Raw genomic sequence first — 19,568 nt, forward strand, 5'->3', positions numbered from 1 at the left:
TTTTTTTAAGTGTGCAGTGTTAGGGGGTACGTGGCTTCAGGTTAAATGTCTGAAGGGTTACGAGACTGTGAAAAGTTAGGGTAACGCTGTTATAGATGAATAAGCACTTCAGAGCAGACGTGTTTGACAGACAGTAGATGGCAGCAGAAATATACAGAGTGTCTCCCTGGAATTCAGGAGAAAAAGGAGGAAGAAGGAAAAAGGGGCGGGAGGTGTGTTTACCGACCAGAAAAAATAAAAAATAAGGATGTGTCACTCCTTAAGTATGTGAGGCAACCTCACCAAACATTATCTGCTTTGAGCTGAGACTCACACAAACTTTCCTGACACGTTTCTGAAAGGTAAAGTTGGCTTTAGAACTTTAAGACATACTCAGATCATAGTTTAAACAGCTTCTGTGGTCGTGTATGGCACCTTTTTTTGGTTTTTAAAGAGGTAATTGAAGGGTGATCAGATGATTATTTTCTTAAACTTAGGTCAAAGACTGTGAAGATGCAGTCGACCAGTACCAGTACCACCAGCAGCACCAGCAGCCGCCGACTCAACCTCCAGCAGCTCTATGGAAGAGGGATGAGTCTTTTGAAGAAGATTCAGGCAGATCCAAGGGTAATCCATACCTGAGTTGGCGTATTTGTGGTTTCCTTTCCTTTTCTGTAGCTTTATCTCGTACTTATGTGATGTGTTGTGATGTATTCCTTCCTCAGGTTGCTGGTGTGATGAGCACCAGAGTGTATCTGTATCTCAGCAGCCATCCCTTTGCTGCTCTCTCTCTGTTGATATTCAGCGCATTGGCAGCAGTGCCTTTTGGAGTCTTTTTCTCACTTGCTCTTATCATCACCACTGTGTCAGTACTGAGCTTTGTTTTCTTTGAAGGTAGGAACACTCCAGTTCAGATCCATGTCCAGATGTTTAAAACAAATTGATGCCAACATACAGTATATACTGCACATGTTTTGTGTTTGTTAGGGTTCCTGTTGGTTTTTGGAGTGTTGACTCTGCTCTTTGTGCTTTCCGGCATCGCTTTTTTCTCTGTTTTTGCGACACTTGTTCTCGGTACTTTCTACGTTACCGGCTCCAGCATCTCCAGCCGTCTCTTTCTTAGAAGAAATAAGGTGCGACAAGTGACAAAGCACAGCAATAATTGGTCTGACACATTTCATTTTTTTGTTTTCAATGAGAAAAATCCAGAAGTTGATTGAGATCTGAATTTAATCTTCTAAATCGTATGATGTGTTAAATTTGATATTCAACCATTACACTCTCCCTTTGATTTCTTTCCAGGTAAATGTTGTTAAAGAGAAAGAGAATGGTATGACAAAGGTAAAGTACAAAAGAAATGTGACATACTATCTGTCTTTAGATTCGCAAACTGTTTTGGCTCTGGTACCCCCTTTTCTCTTGTTTCTGAATCCAAGTACCCCCTTTGTCCGACTACTACATTTTGCTTAGAAAACTATTTACTATTTAAAAACAACTATAGAGCATAATGATGGAATGAACAAGTGGCAACGCACATTTTAAAATCTCATTTTGTAAATAAGTGGAAAAAAACAGGATTTATTTAGTGCAGTGGTTCCGAGGCTTTTTTTTTTTTTTTGGATCGTTACCCCATTTTGATTTCAAGAATTTCTGGCGACCCCAAAGACATTTTTATTATTATTATTTTTTTTTATCATGTTGGAGCTCAAATCATTTTTACTATTTATGTATTATATTTATATTTCACAAAGTGAATGTATAGAAATACAGTTGTTTAAGATTGTGTTCTAATTTGAATTATTATATATATATATTTTTAATCTATTTACATTTTTCTGAATTTTCAGGCGACCCCATTTGAACTCCAGGTGACCCCACATGGGGTCCCGACCCCAAGGTTGAAAAACACTGATTTAGCAGCTTCTGAATAGATTTATTTCTATAGTTTTTATTATTTATTTCCGGTCAACTTACCCCTGGTGTGGGACCAAAACTGACACTTTATTTGTTCATTTTTCACACTCTCTCTTTCGCTCAAGCACCCCCTGTAGAGCCACCATGTACCCCTACGGGTACACGTACCCCTATATGATATGATATATATATATATATAATCAAACACTGGCTTTTACTTAGAAAATGATGTGTTACAAATGCATCAGGTCATATCGTGAACATTTTTACCACCTGATGCCACTTGATTTGGGCTCTTACAGGAAAATCCAGTTGATGTGAAGCAGAATGAAGGTGAATCTACAGAGGAAGAAGTAAATTACTGACTAATCAGCTACAATTGTCAATTGAAGACTTTGAAAATGTGTTTTTTGTTTTGTTTTGTTTTTTGATCAATTGATCATGTTTTTAAATCTCTGTAATTCTTTTTTTCTTTTATCAAAATCCAGAAATGTTTGTGACAAAATGCAATAAACTGGAAATCTCTGGGCGGCAGCCCTCAGCAAAGAGAATGTCCTAAGTCAAAGTGTAATAAAAGCTAAAAGTAGTAAAAGTTACATGATGTTAAAATTGTTTTATTTATTTGATCTGCCCTGAGGAATGTTCTGTTGGGAACGATGTTGCTGGTCAATTTTAAGCTGACACAGATGTGGTAAAGGTAATTTACTAAAAAAAATATATAAAAAAAAAAAAAGCTTAAGGCATCAAAATAAAAAAAAACTCTGATGGTTTTTAGTGTTTTGTCAATATACATATATGTATATATTCAGAAACGGTTCAAAAAAAGTTTTAAAAAGATGATATAAACTGCAGTAAAGATTATACTGCAAAGATGGTGTAAATATATGATAGTATACCTTCAGCAGAGACCGATTCAACTAATAGTAAATAATAATAATAATAATAATAATAATAATAATAGGGTTAGGGTAAAATAGACTGTTAAAAGTCAGTAGGATTATGAAAAAAGTTTCATAACTACATGGAAATATCCCCCGTTTCCCACTGAACAAGTTGCTGACGTACTTTAAATGAGCGCATCACCATCCTAATTTGCCCTTTTGAAAAAAAAAATAACCATTTCTGACATACTAAGATGTTACAGCCAGTGTGATTATGGTATGCCTTTGAAACAGCTGCTTTGTCTGGTGACAGCGTAAGAGATGGAGCAGAGAAAACCACAGCCCAGTGAAGAATAGAGAGCTAATAACTAACTACATTTAAAAAAAAAAAATTATTATCAGCTTAAAAAGTCCTCAAAGGTCACAGAGGATAGCTACCTAGCAACCTTATACTGTATGTTGCATATTTCTATTACAACAGAAGTTTCTTAACTTGTGGGTTGGGGCCAGGGTTGGGGTCACTTACATTTTGCAGTTACATTTGCATTTTAAATTACCCACGTTGAATTACAATTACAGTGGCCAGCATTCTTTCCAATTATAGCTACTGTTTTTTTTTTTATATCCTCAGAAAATCAATTACAAATGATGTTTTCAATTACTTCAGTTCAATTACAATTAATCACAATTACTGAGTCTGAAACAACTAACTTAATAAAAGTAAAATTTTCCTTTTGTGTTAGCTTTCTGTTAGCATCTCTTCCGATAACATAGGGCTGCACAATTAATCTAATTTTAATCGTGATCACGATTTTCGTCACGATTAAATTAACCTGATCGTTGGCAATATTCACGTTTAAAATAGTATGTTATTCAGTTAGTCTTTGGAACATTTTACATTTTTGGGTTATTTTTTTTAATTTATTTGTTTAAAATAACTTGTAATTAAAGCTTCATTTTGCACTGTAAACTGTATACATACAAAAATAATTGTGAGTGTAATTTTGGCCATAATCATGCAGCCCTATGATAACGGGTCATAAATCAGCTGTAAAACACACACACAAAAATATCTATCATCTAATTTCTTTCCTATCTATTAGTGACCTTGTTTCCTAATGAAAATATAGGTTTTAATATTTTTGGTGTGGACAGTGTACCCCTTGATTTCATTTTTTTTTAAATTTATTTATTGATAAAATGTAGGAAAGCTTGATATAAAACATATTTTAATAATTGTTAACTACATATGTGTAGAACTGTACATAGAACTGTAACATGGTTCCCCAGTTTTGCGTTAAATCACAATTACAAAGTAAATTTTCTGAATTCAATTTACCATTTAATTGCGATTACATCAGCAACAGATTTTTAAAGTTTTATTTACAGTTAATTAAGCCATAATTGTAATTAATGATCAATGACGCAATTTATTTTTATAATTGACCCCAAGCCTGGACGGGGCCAAATTTGCAAAAAGCAGTAAATATCTTAAAATGTTTTACATAACATAATTCAGTCTTATAAACTAATACAAATTAAAATTGATTTACATTTTGTACAGTTTTTTTTCTTCTTAAATTTAAATTTAAATTTTTTTTTTTAAATTTAGAGATGTAACCTGTACTTTTTCTTTAGTTCATTGTTTTCATTTCATTTTTTATTGTTTAATCATGAATTCAATAAAAACAAGTGTTGACTAATTGTATGACCATTCCTTATTTTCTGTGTCCTTGCTGTGGTATTAATATTATTGCAGCTATGAATTAGCTTTTATTGCTAATGGTATATTTTAGTAAATGTTGAGTACGGTACTTTTTCACTATGCCAAAGGATTGCATATTACAAATGCCCTACTACGTGATTTTTTTTATGTTTTGTACTACATATATTTTTCCCATATCTTTACAGACACAAAGACTTTTACATTGTATAAAGAATACTTGAACTTGTGCTGTATTATAGTCAAATATTATAGCTCAAGATGAGGAGCAGAGTGATGAGGTAGGGATGACACCTGACTAAACTCAATGTTCAAATAATAAATACACTAAATATATACACTGTTATGAAATAAAACAATGTTTATAAACAATTTATTACAAATATTTATATATATTATGTTAATATTACTTTTGATGTGGGACTAATATACAACTTATAGAAGTCAGCATCTGTTCTTTTGCGTGCGTTGTTTCTGATATTTTATCATTTTCAGGATATTTCATTTGAAAATGACAGTGAACCTTCAGAGGAGACGACAACGGTAAGCAAAACATTTGTTTTATTATGTTGCCAGTGGCACAGTTTGGTTTGTAAATGGAAAAATGCAGAGAAACACTAGCCTGAGTAACTATGCATTCAGTTTGAACCCATCTGTAAACATAATGCTGTGTGACTGAGATATGAGGATGAATGAAAGAAAATTTATGGCAGTGGTATATATATACGTATGGTTGCCGTATCAATATACCAACATTCTATCTGTACGCAGCGTCCCTATTTGGCCAGTTTAGGTCACGTGATAGTCAGGCGACCAAAATTGGCCAATGACTGACCTAGGACTAAACCTTACCCTAAACCTAAACCCTAACCCTAAAAATTGTTGCGATATTGGGTTATAACCTAACCCTAACAATAACCCTAAAAATTGTTGCGATATTGGGTTATAACCTAACCCTAACGATAACCCTAAAAATTGTTGCGATATTGGGTTATAACCTAACCCTAACGATAACCCTAAAAATTGTTGCGATATTGGGTTAGAACCTAACCCTAAAAAATATTGCGATAGTGGGTTATACCTTAACCCTAACCCTAAAAATTGTTGCGATATTGGGTTAGAACCTAACCCTAACGATTACCCTAAAAATTGTTGCGATATTGAGTTAGAACCTAACCTTAACCCTAAAATTGTTCCGACATTGGGTTCTACGTACTTGTACTTCGGTAACCGTAGCAATAGCATCGCGTGTTGTCCGTACGGCAACCGTACAATGAGACACTTTTTCAGGAGTCTCCAGGTGAGAAAGAAAGTCACTGAGAACCTTCTCGAATCACAATAGTGAACTTATTTCTCTCTCAAACAAAGTGTGACATCGAGGGCCAGGACTCTGAAATCTGCTTCCTGAAGCAGGAAGACGGCTTTCAAGTGAAAGAAACGTTTGTCTCATCTGACGTGTTGTTTCCTAAAAGCGTGAAAGAACTCGTCGACCAACTGCTTTCTCTAAAAACCGTGTAATTGAAACGCTTTTCATGAATGTTTTATCAAGTAAAAAAAATCAGGAGACAACTGGAACCCAGTGTTTCTTCTACAGATAAGCCATGCATGCACAAATTAATTCTGAATTATGATGCTTCAGAATGAAATTTGCTTTAAAGCGTTGTATGTTTAGGAACAGAAAAAGCACTGTTTTGTTTGTTGTTGCAGTTCAAATGAAAACCTTTTATCGATGATAAAACTTTCCGTTATAATTCATTTTCAACAATTTTCATATTGTGCTTTTTTTGGAACTCAAAGCCGCTTCACAGAATACAGAAAAATAAAAAATTACCAAAAAAAAGGGAAAAGGTCAAGGAAAAGCAAATTTCATAAATTATTTTTAAAAATTCAGTGATGGAAAACATGACAGCAAGATTCTTATAACATCTTTATTAGTGGTGATATCATGCAAAATAAAAAATATATAATAAAAAGACATTTGGTATATGAAATTAACTTTTAGGAATGACTTTAGAGGAGATTTAATGAACAATTTGATTTGTGTTTTTCACTACTCAAGCAGGTATATCTGAAATGTGCACATTAATAGTCGAGGCCATTTACAGACAAACATTGAGACATTTTAAAATGCTGTCCTATTAGCTGACTTATCGTTTATTGCTGTATCCTGCTCACCATTTCTCCAATGAGGTGTCATTTTTAATGCTTATTTTTGTACTGCCGCAATTTGTTGGAGTTGTAAATCAATAATAAAGCATGATACAGCCACAACTTGAAAATACAAATATGAAAACATTGCAACCATTCAATCCCCCCTTTTTTTTTTTTGCATTGAATAGGTCTCAAATTACACAAAAGTTAATATTTTGGAGTGAAAATGGTTAAAATGTTTAACTTTTTAGAAATAATTTTTACAAACGGGTGTGCTTATTGAGTCCCCCCCCCCCACCCCCCAATGTTTCTAGGTGAGCGCCTTCATTACAAATTATGACATGAAAGAAAAGAATACTGTAAGAAACTGAATCTATTCATTATCAGGCACTCAAATACATTAGTTCCCTTAACAGTAACAATGTACATCTTGTATCTTATTATTACCAAGTCGAAAAAAAACATATCAAAACTGAGCCTCTTTGTGGCATTGTTTTTAAAAAAGTAAGCGTATACACCACGCATGTAGAAAAACAAGCCTTTTCTTCTATTTGTACAGCAATGAAAATAAGCTTAAGGCAAGACGCTGAACTCAGAAATCCAGAAGGTAGAATCTGGAAGGATCTCAGGTTCAGCTCTGGTGTTTGTTGGCATTTACCAGTTCCATCAGCAAACATCAAGAAAACGAGTGTTTTTATTTCCCCATCAATAGTTGGCTCTGTCTGAGGTGCCTGTTGGTGTAGAACGACTTCTACACCTCCTGAGTCTGCTGGGAGTGGCCGTTTCTTCCTGTGTGTTTCTATGCTGGCAGGCTCAGCTTCTTCCCTTTCAGCACTGGAGGGGGCGACACAAAAACGCACAGTCAGCAAAAAGAGCCATCTTTGGGTTTATAATACTGTTGTTTAAATCAGTGGTTTTGGCCCAAGTACCCCCTTTCTCTTATTTCAGAATCTAAGTACCCCCTTTATCCAACTTCAACATTTTGCTCAGAATTCTATGAAAAAAAACAACTATAAAATAATAATGATGGAATGAATAAGTGATGACACATTTAAAATAATCCAATTGTAAACAAAAAGACAGTCATCAACATCCACCACCAGATTGGTTGTCATAACTCTCAACCTTTTCCTAAATGTCCTAAATCTAAGAACTTAGATGTACAGTATACATAAGAAAACATTATCACATCCGAATATAAAATTACTACTTATCTTAAACGGTTTCTAAGAAACGGGATAATAAGTGGAAAGAAACAGTATTTAGTGCCTCCTGAATAATATACTTCAATAGTTTTATGTCGTTTCTGGTCATCTCCCACCTGGTGTGGGACCAAATATTTTCACTTCATGTTCTAATAAAGATAATTTTCATCATCATTATTATTATAATTATCATTTTTAACTAAAAACAAACATTACAAAAACCCATATTTTTAATGTTTTCCATTTTTCCCCACTTACTCTCAAGTACCCCCTGTATTTCTGATTTGACTAATACGTAAATTATGGCAACATAAAACATCAGACAGGGTTGGGGTCAATTACATTTTTCAGTTACAATTACAATTCAATAATGATTAGAGTTACCAGCATTTTTTCCAATTACCATTCAATTACAATTATTTTTGTATCCTCAGAAAGTTGATTACAATTCCATTCTCAATTACAATTAATCACAATTACTGAGCCTGAAATAAATAACCTAATAAAAGTTAACCTTCCTCTTGTGTTAGCATCTCTTTTTTTTCTCATTGATAAAATGTGGGAAAGCTTGATATGAAACATATTTTAATAACTGTTAACTACATATGTGTAAAACTGTACATTGAACATGTAACATGGTTCCCCAGTTTTGCATTAAATTATAATTGACAATTTATATACAGTATATATATTTTCATGGCAATTACAATTACAAAGTAAATGATCTAAACTCTTTTACAATTTAATTACGAGTATGAAAGCAACATATTTTTACAATTATAATTATGCCATAATTGTTTTTAATGATAAATTACACAATTACAATTATAATTGACTCCAAACCTGACATCTGATAAGGTAAACATCTATTCTAACCTGCTTGTCATTATTCATTATTGCCATGTCATTATTGTAAAATTCAATAAATAGTATTATTTAAAAAAAAAAATGTTTTGCATTTATTATATTGCTTTTTAACTAAAAAAAACATTAAAAAAGGCCCATATTTTTAACATTTTAGCTTGTTAATATTCCACTTTCTCTCTCTTAAGTACCCACTGTAGTGCCATCGCGTACCCCCATTTGAGAAACACTGGTTTAAATACAGGATGATTTAATATACTGCAGTTGTTATGGGAACTGGCTACAAGCTTCATTTTTATCAGCTACAGCGCTCACAAACCTCAACTCTACTTGACATTAAGGAACAACATCTCTTGAGAAATCTTTTCACACATTCCTTCAAATTAACGTCATTTCAAACCACAAAATGATGTGAAAAGGTTCTGTTTTGGTGCAACGGGCATAACCAACCGATAAGGCTGGCTCCTCGATTAGTGAAGGAAAATAGTTGTAATAGCCCCAAGCTCTTTTCTATCAGATGATGCTTTCAGGTGCCCCGTCCTGAAGTTCAACAGATAATAACTCCAGTTTATCCAATTACGAATTCTCAAAATTTCAGTTACAAGATTTTCTTTATGCATTTCCTGGTACTTATTCCGCTGCGTCCACAAAAAGGATGAGTAAATCAAAAGTAAATACAGTACTCTACTCTATGAACATGTTTTTTTTTTTTTAAAGCTAGAAAAACCCTGAACTTTGGGTAAAGTGTTAAAGGAACAGACACTGGTTATATGTCAGACGGCTCATTCATCAAACCCACTGCAATCTTTCAATAACACCCAGACATGTGATCATCGTGAGTAAATAAATGACTTATCAAAGCAAGTGAAATCAATTCATTTAAAGATTCACGTAGTAATCTAAGACTAGGAAAGTAAGATTAATTTACTATGCTGCATAGGGCTGAGCGATATACACCAAAACTTATCAATATTTCTTTTTTAGATGGCAATATACAATATAAATCTAACTCAAAGTCTTGCCAGAAAGACAATTCAGGATAAATTTGCTGATGAAAAATGCCACACAGGCACATTTATTAACAAACAGTTGAACGATATGTGCCACTTTTGTTTTTTTCTCCTCTAAAGGACAGCACGTGTGAGTGAGTTCTGTAGTGTGGCTTGTTTAGGTGAAGGTCTGGATTAGAACACATAGTAATCCATCTAACTGTTCTTTTCATGCCGTTCTGAGACGTAGCAAAAGCAGCAACTCCTAAAATAAGTATTTTAATACCAAATAAGATATAAAATAAAAATATATATCATTAGAGGCAATATTGTAATTTTCTATATTACCAAAAGAGAAATCTTGATATATCTTTGAATATCAATATATCAGATCAAATTATCCTTTATTTTATCCCACAGTGGGGAAATTCACACGCTACAGCAGCCGATGACACAAAGAGCAACAAACAAAAACACTTATTAAATATAGAGAATAGAAAAATTAAGGGAATAAAAAATATATAAATTTATATATATATATATATATATATATAGGGTGTGTAATCTGAGGATATTAAATCATTAAGGACTAAAACATGATGACGATCTCCCAAATCAAGGAGATTGTAGAACTGTCTGTAGTTAACATTTTAACCCTCGTGGTGTCTGCTCTACACCATATGTATGTGGTCCATACACAGATATATCCAAGGGGTTTTTTTTTCTCTATCAAATAACACCATGTGCTAGTCAGCAAACACCAAAGAATTATTAAGCACTTAAACAGGGCAGAAGTTTGCTCCGCTCAATACATAATTTAATCACAAATTTTAGCCTTAATGAAGTCAAAAGTGGCACAAAATGTTGATATTGAGCTGCTCGTGATTAATAATAGGGTCTTTGTGGCCTTTTTATTCACTGACTTTCTTGTAAAACTATTGAAAAAAAATAAATGGTTTATATCGCCTATCGCCATTTAGAGGAAAAATATAGAGATATGAATATTGGTCCGTATTACCCAGACCTAAAGTAACCAAAGTAGTAACGTTTTATCTTGTATAGGATATGATTGTCTAAACTGTGTGAAATGAGGCGTTCAAACACTGCTTAAAGTAGGATTTATTAATATGAGTGTGTTTCCTCATTAACAAATCATAATTACTAGACTGATCTGCTGCCTTGTTATGTAGCAAGTGTTGCTAATGCTAATGCTACACTACTTTAGTTCAACAAAGTAAAAAGACTGACTATAAGAACATGTCAGCCTTTAAGTTTGATGTTAATTGTACTTGGAACTAGTTTGATAAATTGTTTACATACATTTTAAAAAATGTTTGAAAATTACCTAGTCTAAAATTATCTTTTTTTCCCATTTAGGGCAATGATTTTAAGTAGGTGAAATGTTGTGTTTTTTTTAGTAGATAACTTTAAAATAGTCTAAATGATCTGAATTAAAAAAAAAAAATTGTGATAAAATCTTGATCGTGATTTGACAAAGAAAAAAATTGTGATATAATTTTTTTCCCATATCTCCCATCCCTAATATATAATAAAATAAATAATAGATATTGATCAAGATAACAATACAGAAAAAATGATATTGTAAATAAGTGGTATGTGAGGTTTTACAATGGATATTGAGTATTATTGCACATAGTAAGGCAGTGGAGGAACATTATTATTTACAGATGAGGGAAAAATAAATAAAAAAAAAACACTTCAGGCTATGCTAATTGCCCAGGTCTAGTGCTGCATTGGTATTTATTAATAGAATGAACATTGGTGTGAAAATCACACAAACAACAGAAGAAAAACTCACCTTTAGTGACATAAAGGTAGAAGAAGTCACAGTAGAGGACCGTTTGGACCAGACCAGCCACAATGGCAATCAGGTCAAAGAAGCCCTCAAAATAGAAACGCCAGATCCAGTTGAAGAGATAGAGTGCTCGATACAGGCCCAGGCAGAACAGGTAGTGGGTGGTGATGGTCTCGGCCTCGCCCGTTTTGCTGATCATGAAAAGCTGGGGCAAAATGGCCACGGACTCCAGGTAGATGGAAAACGTCCAAAGAATCTGAAGGAGAGACATTTCTATTTAGAGCAGGCGGTCACGTGTGATTAAAGTGCAGAAACAATGTTTTTATTAAATGGTTGGTTGATGATTAAGTGAAGCGGTCACGTTTTAAAACACACACCTCTAGAACGGCAAAGTCATGGTTGACAAGAAACGAAAGCCCAGCGACAGGAACGACCAGGAACTCCATTCTAAAGCTGTCATGGTTCCCATCGTATGTGGCCCTGAACTTCAGGTAGATCAGGTAGACTGTAGCGTACGAGCAGCTGATGTAGATCAACTGGGATTGGACACAAAGCAGCCTGTCACGGTGGATGCAGGAGGCCACGGGCCGTGCACAATGAGTCAGGGCTGGAGCGTGACTGGGGTCTTACCTTCATGACTGTGTTGTAGAGGGAAATGAAGGAGGTGAGCAGGTCCAGGTAGCGCGTGGTGAACACTAGAGCAAACAGGACCTGGCTCTTTGCAGAGATGCCTTCAGGAGAATCAGAGAGGGAGCCAGTTTAGTGTCTCTGCTGCACTAACACTTTAAAGAACCAAGACACACTTTTTCTATTAGTGAACAGTGACATCTAGTGGAGACAATAGATGCCAAACATCAAATAAATTCATAAATTGTTCTTTTTTTCAATTTTTTTAATTTTACATTACAAATATGAGCCTGGATAAAGATATTTGCTTTTAATGTAAACACTGACTTGTCTAAAGCAGTAGCACTAATGCATTGTTCTGACTGAGTAATTAAAGTCTAAGTCCACCTACGATTTCAGTGATTACACTCAACATAGTCAATAATCGATTATTAAAAAAATTGAATAAAAAAAATACAATTATACACACGTTTTATTTGCTGAATCTCAAAGCTAAAGCTAGCCTGCAGGCCAACATAAGGAAGGTTATTGCTAGCAGTCGTGAAACATGGCAGGAGAAACAACAAAAACGCTTACTAAACAACCAAGGCAAGTCAAATTCTCTTATTTTGGAACAAAGATACATCACGTGCAAAAAGTGTTTTGTGCAAAAGTGAACATACTTGATTTTACTCTTTAAATAATATATTTTACATTGTTTTGTACAAAAAATAAATAACTTTTTGAGTGACAAAATCATTTGAATAATCGTGATTTTTTTTTTAAATAATCGAGTGGCCCTAAGTCCACCAAAGCAAATTACCTGTATGTGCAAATATTTGGTTCTAATGATTTAAACCACCAACAGTAAAGGTCCTGTACAGCAGAGGTTCTCAACCTTGGGGTCAGGACCCCATTTGGGGTCGCAAGACACTGGGAGGAGGTCGCCACAATCCTTCAAGAAACTAAGAATATTTCTTAAACAATTGTAGCCCATTTTTGCTTATTTTTACCCTTTTTCCTGCAACCACCAAACATGCTGTATTTTGACCTATTTATAACTTTTTCTTGCCATATTTTTTGCTCCTTTTAATGCATTTTTGCTTTATTACTCCAATTTCTGTCACTTCTCCATCAATTTTCAAGGCCTTTTCTACTTTCAAGACATTGTCAGCACTTACAAACCATTTGCACCACTTTTCCAACACAATTTTAACCACATTTATAATTTGTAACGCCCAATATTAGCCAGTTTAAACTTATCTACCCTAGATTTTGAACTTCCATTGCCAACATTTTGCAACTTTTAAACACATTTCTGTGGTTTTTAAAATCCCATTTCACCACCTTTTCTGGTCACTTTTAACCCATATTATTTCTGAATAAAATATGGATTTAAATCTTTAAGATTACTATACTATGCCATGGTACAGATATAAATAATAAAATCCATGGATAACAGTGGTTATTATTCAGCTAAATAAATAAATGTGGTTATCACAGATTCTAATAACAATGGACCATAATTTTGCTGACTTTATGGATGGGCCCCAAAAAGCTCCCCCCTTTATTCCCCCTTATAGATGACCCTGTCTGTTCAATGTTCATGTCTGTGTCCACGGCCTCTGGCACCTTTATTTTGGGGGTTGTGGGCTGAAAAGGTTGAGAACCACTACAGATCTGCATCCTCTGTGCAGGAATGAGCTAAAAAACCATATACTGATTTTATAACTGCTATGTTCTGTTCACTGGATGAACATCATGGTGATCGCTCTCAATGCAATGATGACTCAACATCTCTGTCTGACCAACTAGTGACGTAATTTTGAAGTACCTGCCCCCTGGAACCCTGTATATTTTAACTGTAAAAGCAGACACTGTGGTATGTATCAGTAAAAGGTAATGTCACAGAACGGAAATGGAACATGAGTTTGTTGTTTCAGACAGATTGATTATTCATATTAAAAGTTTGTTGTTTTTAAACCTAAGAATTTAGGAAAAAAGCTACTTAGATTGTGTATTAACAACACAATAATTTACATAAAATAAAGAACCTTATGTTTCAACCTCATCTTTAGGGTCAAGACTTTAATCTTCTGCTTGATTGTAAGAAATAAATATATCATTAAAAAAAAAAAAAACACCAAGTGAACAAGAGGGCTCTCTATTACAATAAAATGAAGGTTTGACTTTAAAGAGTACGAGAGCAATTCTGCACCTTTACCATGCAAAAGTCAATCAAAGAAAAAAAACAAAACCTATGGAGAAGCAGTTTTGATTCAGCTATGGTTGCACATAATACCAGAGCTGTGTGTTGGAGTGGCTGAGGGAAAACCAATGGTAATTCAAATGTAATGGAATATAATATGGGGCAAACACACAGGCAGGGGGCGCTACAGGATTAGTTTATAGAGGTGGCGATAGATAAGTTCAATTCAGCTTGGCTAGTTTAATTTCAGATGTAGTTTTAGAACTAAATTCAATGAACATTTTTTGGTCACTAACATGTTTAACACTGGAAATGTTGATACAATGTTTTCCAAAAAAAAATAAAAAAAATAAACTAATCAATATATTGATATAGTGAATTAGTGTGTCAAATGTGAAATGTCAACATACACAAACTACGATACGATCTAAACCCCAGTATTGCTATAAACCCGTTTACATACCAAACACAAATACTAAAATATATAAAATATTAAAAGTGAGATGACACCCACACCTGCAGCTTCTCAACTAATCAAAACATTCAAACATTCTCAAAAACTGTAATTCTCAACAAGAAAACGAAGCCATGTGTACCATGATTCTAACACTAAAGCATTTTAGCGTTTAAGGACTACAAAATGTAAGTATTATTAAAACGTTGGTCATTTCCCTAGCTTATCCTTGAGCGCCACGTCAGAAGCCAGACCACACAACCGAGTGCCGAGACATCGGACCTTCAGAACTCAGAGTGCATCGATAAATAACGAGCTCATGTGCTTTAAAATGAAAAACTGTCTATGATAAATGACTGGAAATTGATGCAGAAAGAACTAAATAGTCTTAACTTCGCACGACTAACCTTACGACTCACATTAGTTTTATGCTAAAGTAGCCTCTTTTTTATCATTGACAATCATCGACAGTCAACGCTTTCATACTGTGTTAAATGTTATTATTCAACAGTTAATATTGTGTTTAAAGGGTCTTCTTATACAGCTACATGGATCAGCTGTAGACAGCAGACAATAATAGCTGCGGGCTATCAACAATTAGCAAGTTGGCTTAGCTGAAATGAATGAGTGGGTGGGTGGCGTTAGCGTGTGTAGCTAGCTTCTAAACCTGGCTGAATATTAGGAGAACTTGTTCACTACGACTCCAACTAATGATAAAACAGTAAATGTTGGTCAAACACCAGTCGGCACTCACCTGCACACGACCTGCTTTTCCATATTTTCAGCAGCAGGATGATGATGGCAGCCAAGTGAGAGAGGTCTCCTGTCAGTCTGAAGATGTTCATAGCTGCGGGAAGATTAACGCACAAAGGCGGACGCGGTTCTTCACCCTGAGTCGGACTGGAGGAGACTTGGAGCAGAGGTTTGTCCCGGTAAAGTTCGGGGTGCACCGGTAAGCAGCGGAATCCCGAGGGGTGAAAATATGGCGAGGATGCAGGTCGACGTGGAAGGGGGCGTGGGAAACCACAAAGGAGAGCTCTGATTGGCTAAAAATGTGACTGACTGTAGGAGATGTCCCGCCCACTAGATTCGTGTAAAACATTTTTCATAATGTATTTATCCACTTTAGTTTTAACTCTAATCAGTTTTTACTCTCGTTCTTTCACTTTGCTTGAGTTTTTAATCGATTGTCATGTTTTGTAATTATGTCATGGATTAAGCATCCAAAACACGTTAGCACCCAGTGTTAACAGTAAATTTTGATTTACTTTAAATAGTCAGTCTTTTGACTGAAATGCATCTTATTTTAGTCTACATTTAATCATTGGGATTATTTCAGTTATAGATTTTTTTTTTTTTTTTTTTTTAAATAATTGACTTTAAGATTTTAGCCGACTACATACGATGGAGCGTTGTAGACATTAAAAAAAGAAGAAAAAAAATGAGTTTTTTTTTTCAAACCGTTTTTCGAAATTTTCTTAATCAGTTTTCCGAATTATTATTATTATTATTATTATTATTATTATTATTATTATTATTATTATTATAATATATTTAATTAATTATTTTTTTTTAAATCCACAGTTGACTAAAACCTATACACCATTTATCAACCGGGTATGAGATGGTATTAATGTTTGTAAATAGACAGACAGATTTGATGTGATCAATGATTAAAACCACAGATTGTAAATAATAATATAAATAAATTATAACAAAATTGTAGTTGTGTTTTATTAGGCGAGGAAAATATAAATATATTTTAATATAATTTTTTTTAGTTTAGTTATTTTTAACTAAAGCAATATTTGACGAAAACTTTAATGACAATTTTTAGTCAACAAAATGAACACTGATTGTGCCCTATTTGTGGGCCATGAGACAAATTGACGAATTTTTTTTTTATTTTTTTTTTTTACTTGAACTGTATCATTTCATGTACACCTGCCATATAATCTATTTCCATATGAATGTTGTCATATTGGAACCACAAATAAGTGCAAAGATTCATTTTAACCTCAAACTTGAAAAGAAACATTTACAAATTTCACACCCATTTTGTCCAAAAACAGCTTATTTTAATAACTATAGCTTGTAAAAATCAACACCATCCATAGGAAAAGTGATATTATTACAGATTCTTTCTGACAGAGTATAACCCAATATGTTTTGTGTTGTATTTGTGTGTCATTTATTTTCTGTAGTTTGTGCAGTTTCTCATGTTTTAATTAATAATACACAGCGAGTCATAGTGTGTAAACTGCAGTAAGAACTTTTCAGTTTTATGTTAGGACTTTATGAGCTTTGAAGAGTTAAAAATGTAGCTGGCACTTGAAGTAAGTGTGTGAAATATATGGGGAGAGTTAAATGTATTTACAAATTTCCCGTCTTTTTCCGATTTGAACGTGTTTTTTTATTTTATTTCTTTTTTCTAGATTTTAATGTTTTTAAAATTTTCACGTTTTTTTTTTTTTTTTTTTTTTACAGATTTTTGCATTTTTTTCAGAAACATCTGAAAACTGTGGATATATTTGTGAATATGTTTGAGACACATTTTCGCTCCCCATAGAAATACTCATTTTTTTTCTCAATAGATTTTTGCAGTATTTTTTTAGCTGTGCCATATGTATGCTGAGCAAATCTGGTTCAGTTCAGAATTTAGTAAACCATACTACTTTGGAAATATCCTTAAGGTTTAATACCATTGTTTCATCATCTGTGCATTCACATTTTACCTTCCACTCATTGGCAACTCTTTTAAAACTGTGAAACTTTGTTGGAGTTTAACATAACTTGTGACCATTTCTCTCAAAATCTCATAAATAAGCTATTTATACACATTTTCCTCACTGTTTGAAATGTAAAATGTGTTTGTGTTATATTTTAATTAAAAAGCACTGTAGTTTTGCAAGCATGAAGTGTCCCCACCCTGGTAAACACAAAGAAATGAGGAGGAACTAGGTGTTGAGGAAGTTGAGTTCATCCTCCACTTTACACGTTGACAGTTTATCAGACAAGAAGTCATTTGACCACCTCAAATCTATCAGACAGCGATGACCTGTTTGCTTTGGCTTTCTCCGCTGTTGATACACGTCTACATGATAGGTAAGACGTACTTCTCATGGTTTACTCCAAAGAGAACGTGTGAAGGATTGAAAGTTTCAGGGGAACTCACTGTATCACAGTGTGTGGTGAAAGATCTGTTTTTTTGTGCTAATGGCTCTCACTTCTGTTATTTCTGTCTGTTTATTCCAGGGGCCATAAGAGAAGAAGTAAAGTGCATATCACAGCCAAGCAGACAGAATTGGAAAAAAGTAGGGCAAACTACTGTTCTTTCATGCACAGTCAACCATCACTGTCGGACCGCAGGCTTGCACTACGACTGGTTCGTATTCAAAGAAAATGCCCATCTTCGTATCAACCAATCGAGTGACAAGTACAGATTGGATGGAGCATCTTTACACATAAAGTCACTTCATACCAATGACAGTGGAGTGTACCACTGTGCTGCAGCACCTCCTCGAGCCTCAGGATGCTGCACACAGTACGTTGGGCAAGGGGAAACACTTACAGTTAGAGGTAAGAAGAGGAAAACTAATGGGGTCAAAGGTTTTCATCAGAGAAAATGTATCAATTATTATGTGGGAAAACATGCAATCTAATAACAGAAATCAGTTTAAAGAACTTTCCTTTTTTCATTTCAGATGTTAAAATAATGGTGAGGTACATTCTTGTGGTATTATCTATGGTTCTGTTGGCCATCTACAGCATAGGGATACTGACACTTTTCATTCTGAAGAAGGTAAATAACACGTGGATGCTATGTTACATTTAACTGAAAATAACCAAAAGTGGTACAAACAAGAGCCAGAATTACAGAAAGACACACTGAGGTGACCCTAATCTGCTCTTGTTTCTTTCCAGTGTGGATGCCGAGCAAGTTTCTGCAGAAAGATGCCCAAATCACCAGAGGTTGTAGAAACACTCCCTAATGTTTGTCTTAAAACAGATGGCATGGATTTGATTTTTAATTGTTTTCTTCCAACAGAACAGGAAAACTAGTTTCAGCAAAGTGTTGGAAGAAATGGACAGGAAAAGAAACCGGAAGGAAAACAATGACAGACAAAGTGAAAATTGTTCTGAAGTTGAGGTAAACCTTGTTGCACCATGGCATGGCTAGATTTTGACATAAGTACAATAAAAAAAAAAAACCCCGCACTTCTCTTTTACTTGAGGCAGTGTGCTGGATCAAAAGGTCCAAAAATGCTAAGAAGAAACGAAGGTCCGCACAACTGCATAGTTAGCTCCCAAGCTAGATTTTGAAATAAAACTACAAATTGTTGATCAAGACATTACGTCTTCTTCAGAAATGCATCTATTTTTTTCTTTTCTATTTCACCTTTATCTGATTTTTTTTTTTTTTTTTTTTTTTTAATATATATGCAGGCAACACACGATGGTTTGGAAAACTTCAATGATGACGTCTATCAAAACATCTGAGAGTCGTTTACAGGATGTTATTTCACAGTCGCAACTGGAAAAGAACTACCAGCCAATTCCACTTTTACACGACGATGTTTTTAAGTGACAAGAGAAATTAACTCATTTTAAGGAACCAAAGCTCAACCTTTAGTATTTTACGACTGACTGCAGTTTCTGTCAGTGACGTAACATTAACTCCACTTATCACAAGCGTTCCTAGTATTTTGTGTTAGTAATGATGCCAAATGTGGATAATTTTACATTTGCAATATCAAAACATATGTATGTTTTGTTT

The 19,568-nt window shown here is 34.2% G+C and overlaps 3 protein-coding genes across 3 annotated transcripts; 2 read left to right on the forward strand and 1 right to left on the reverse strand.

Moving 5' to 3' along the window:
- The first annotated feature begins 274 nt into the window (after positions 1-274).
- LOC114468790 (promethin-like) lies at positions 275-2,296 on the forward strand. Its single transcript, XM_028455872.1, has 6 exons — positions 275-341; positions 477-606; positions 705-873; positions 967-1,112; positions 1,282-1,320; positions 2,196-2,296. The coding sequence occupies exons 2-6, from the start codon at positions 493-495 to the stop codon at positions 2,256-2,258; spliced, it is 531 nt and encodes a 176-aa protein (XP_028311673.1). The 5' UTR covers positions 275-341; positions 477-492; the 3' UTR covers positions 2,259-2,296.
- Positions 2,297-6,407: 4,111 nt separating this feature from the next.
- LOC114468299 (ER lumen protein-retaining receptor 2-like) lies at positions 6,408-15,799 on the reverse strand. Its single transcript, XM_028455106.1, has 5 exons — positions 15,546-15,799; positions 12,153-12,253; positions 11,900-12,058; positions 11,526-11,778; positions 6,408-7,482 (listed from the first exon to the last, which is right to left on the reverse strand). Exons 1-5 carry the CDS (start codon positions 15,634-15,636, stop codon positions 7,448-7,450), a joined length of 639 nt encoding a protein of 212 aa, XP_028310907.1. The 5' UTR covers positions 15,637-15,799; the 3' UTR covers positions 6,408-7,447.
- A 1,988-nt stretch (positions 15,800-17,787) lies between these two features.
- On the forward strand, positions 17,788-19,507 carry LOC114468821 (uncharacterized). The gene is made up of 6 exons (XM_028455922.1): positions 17,788-17,896; positions 18,047-18,370; positions 18,496-18,593; positions 18,716-18,763; positions 18,840-18,941; positions 19,238-19,507. The coding sequence occupies exons 1-6, from the start codon at positions 17,845-17,847 to the stop codon at positions 19,289-19,291; spliced, it is 678 nt and encodes a 225-aa protein (XP_028311723.1). The 5' UTR covers positions 17,788-17,844; the 3' UTR covers positions 19,292-19,507.
- Positions 19,508-19,568: the final 61 nt, after the last annotated feature.

This window comes from Gouania willdenowi, chromosome 8 (genome assembly GCF_900634775.1).
Source record: "Gouania willdenowi chromosome 8, fGouWil2.1, whole genome shotgun sequence".
NCBI lineage: Eukaryota > Metazoa > Chordata > Actinopteri > Blenniiformes > Gobiesocidae > Gouania > Gouania willdenowi.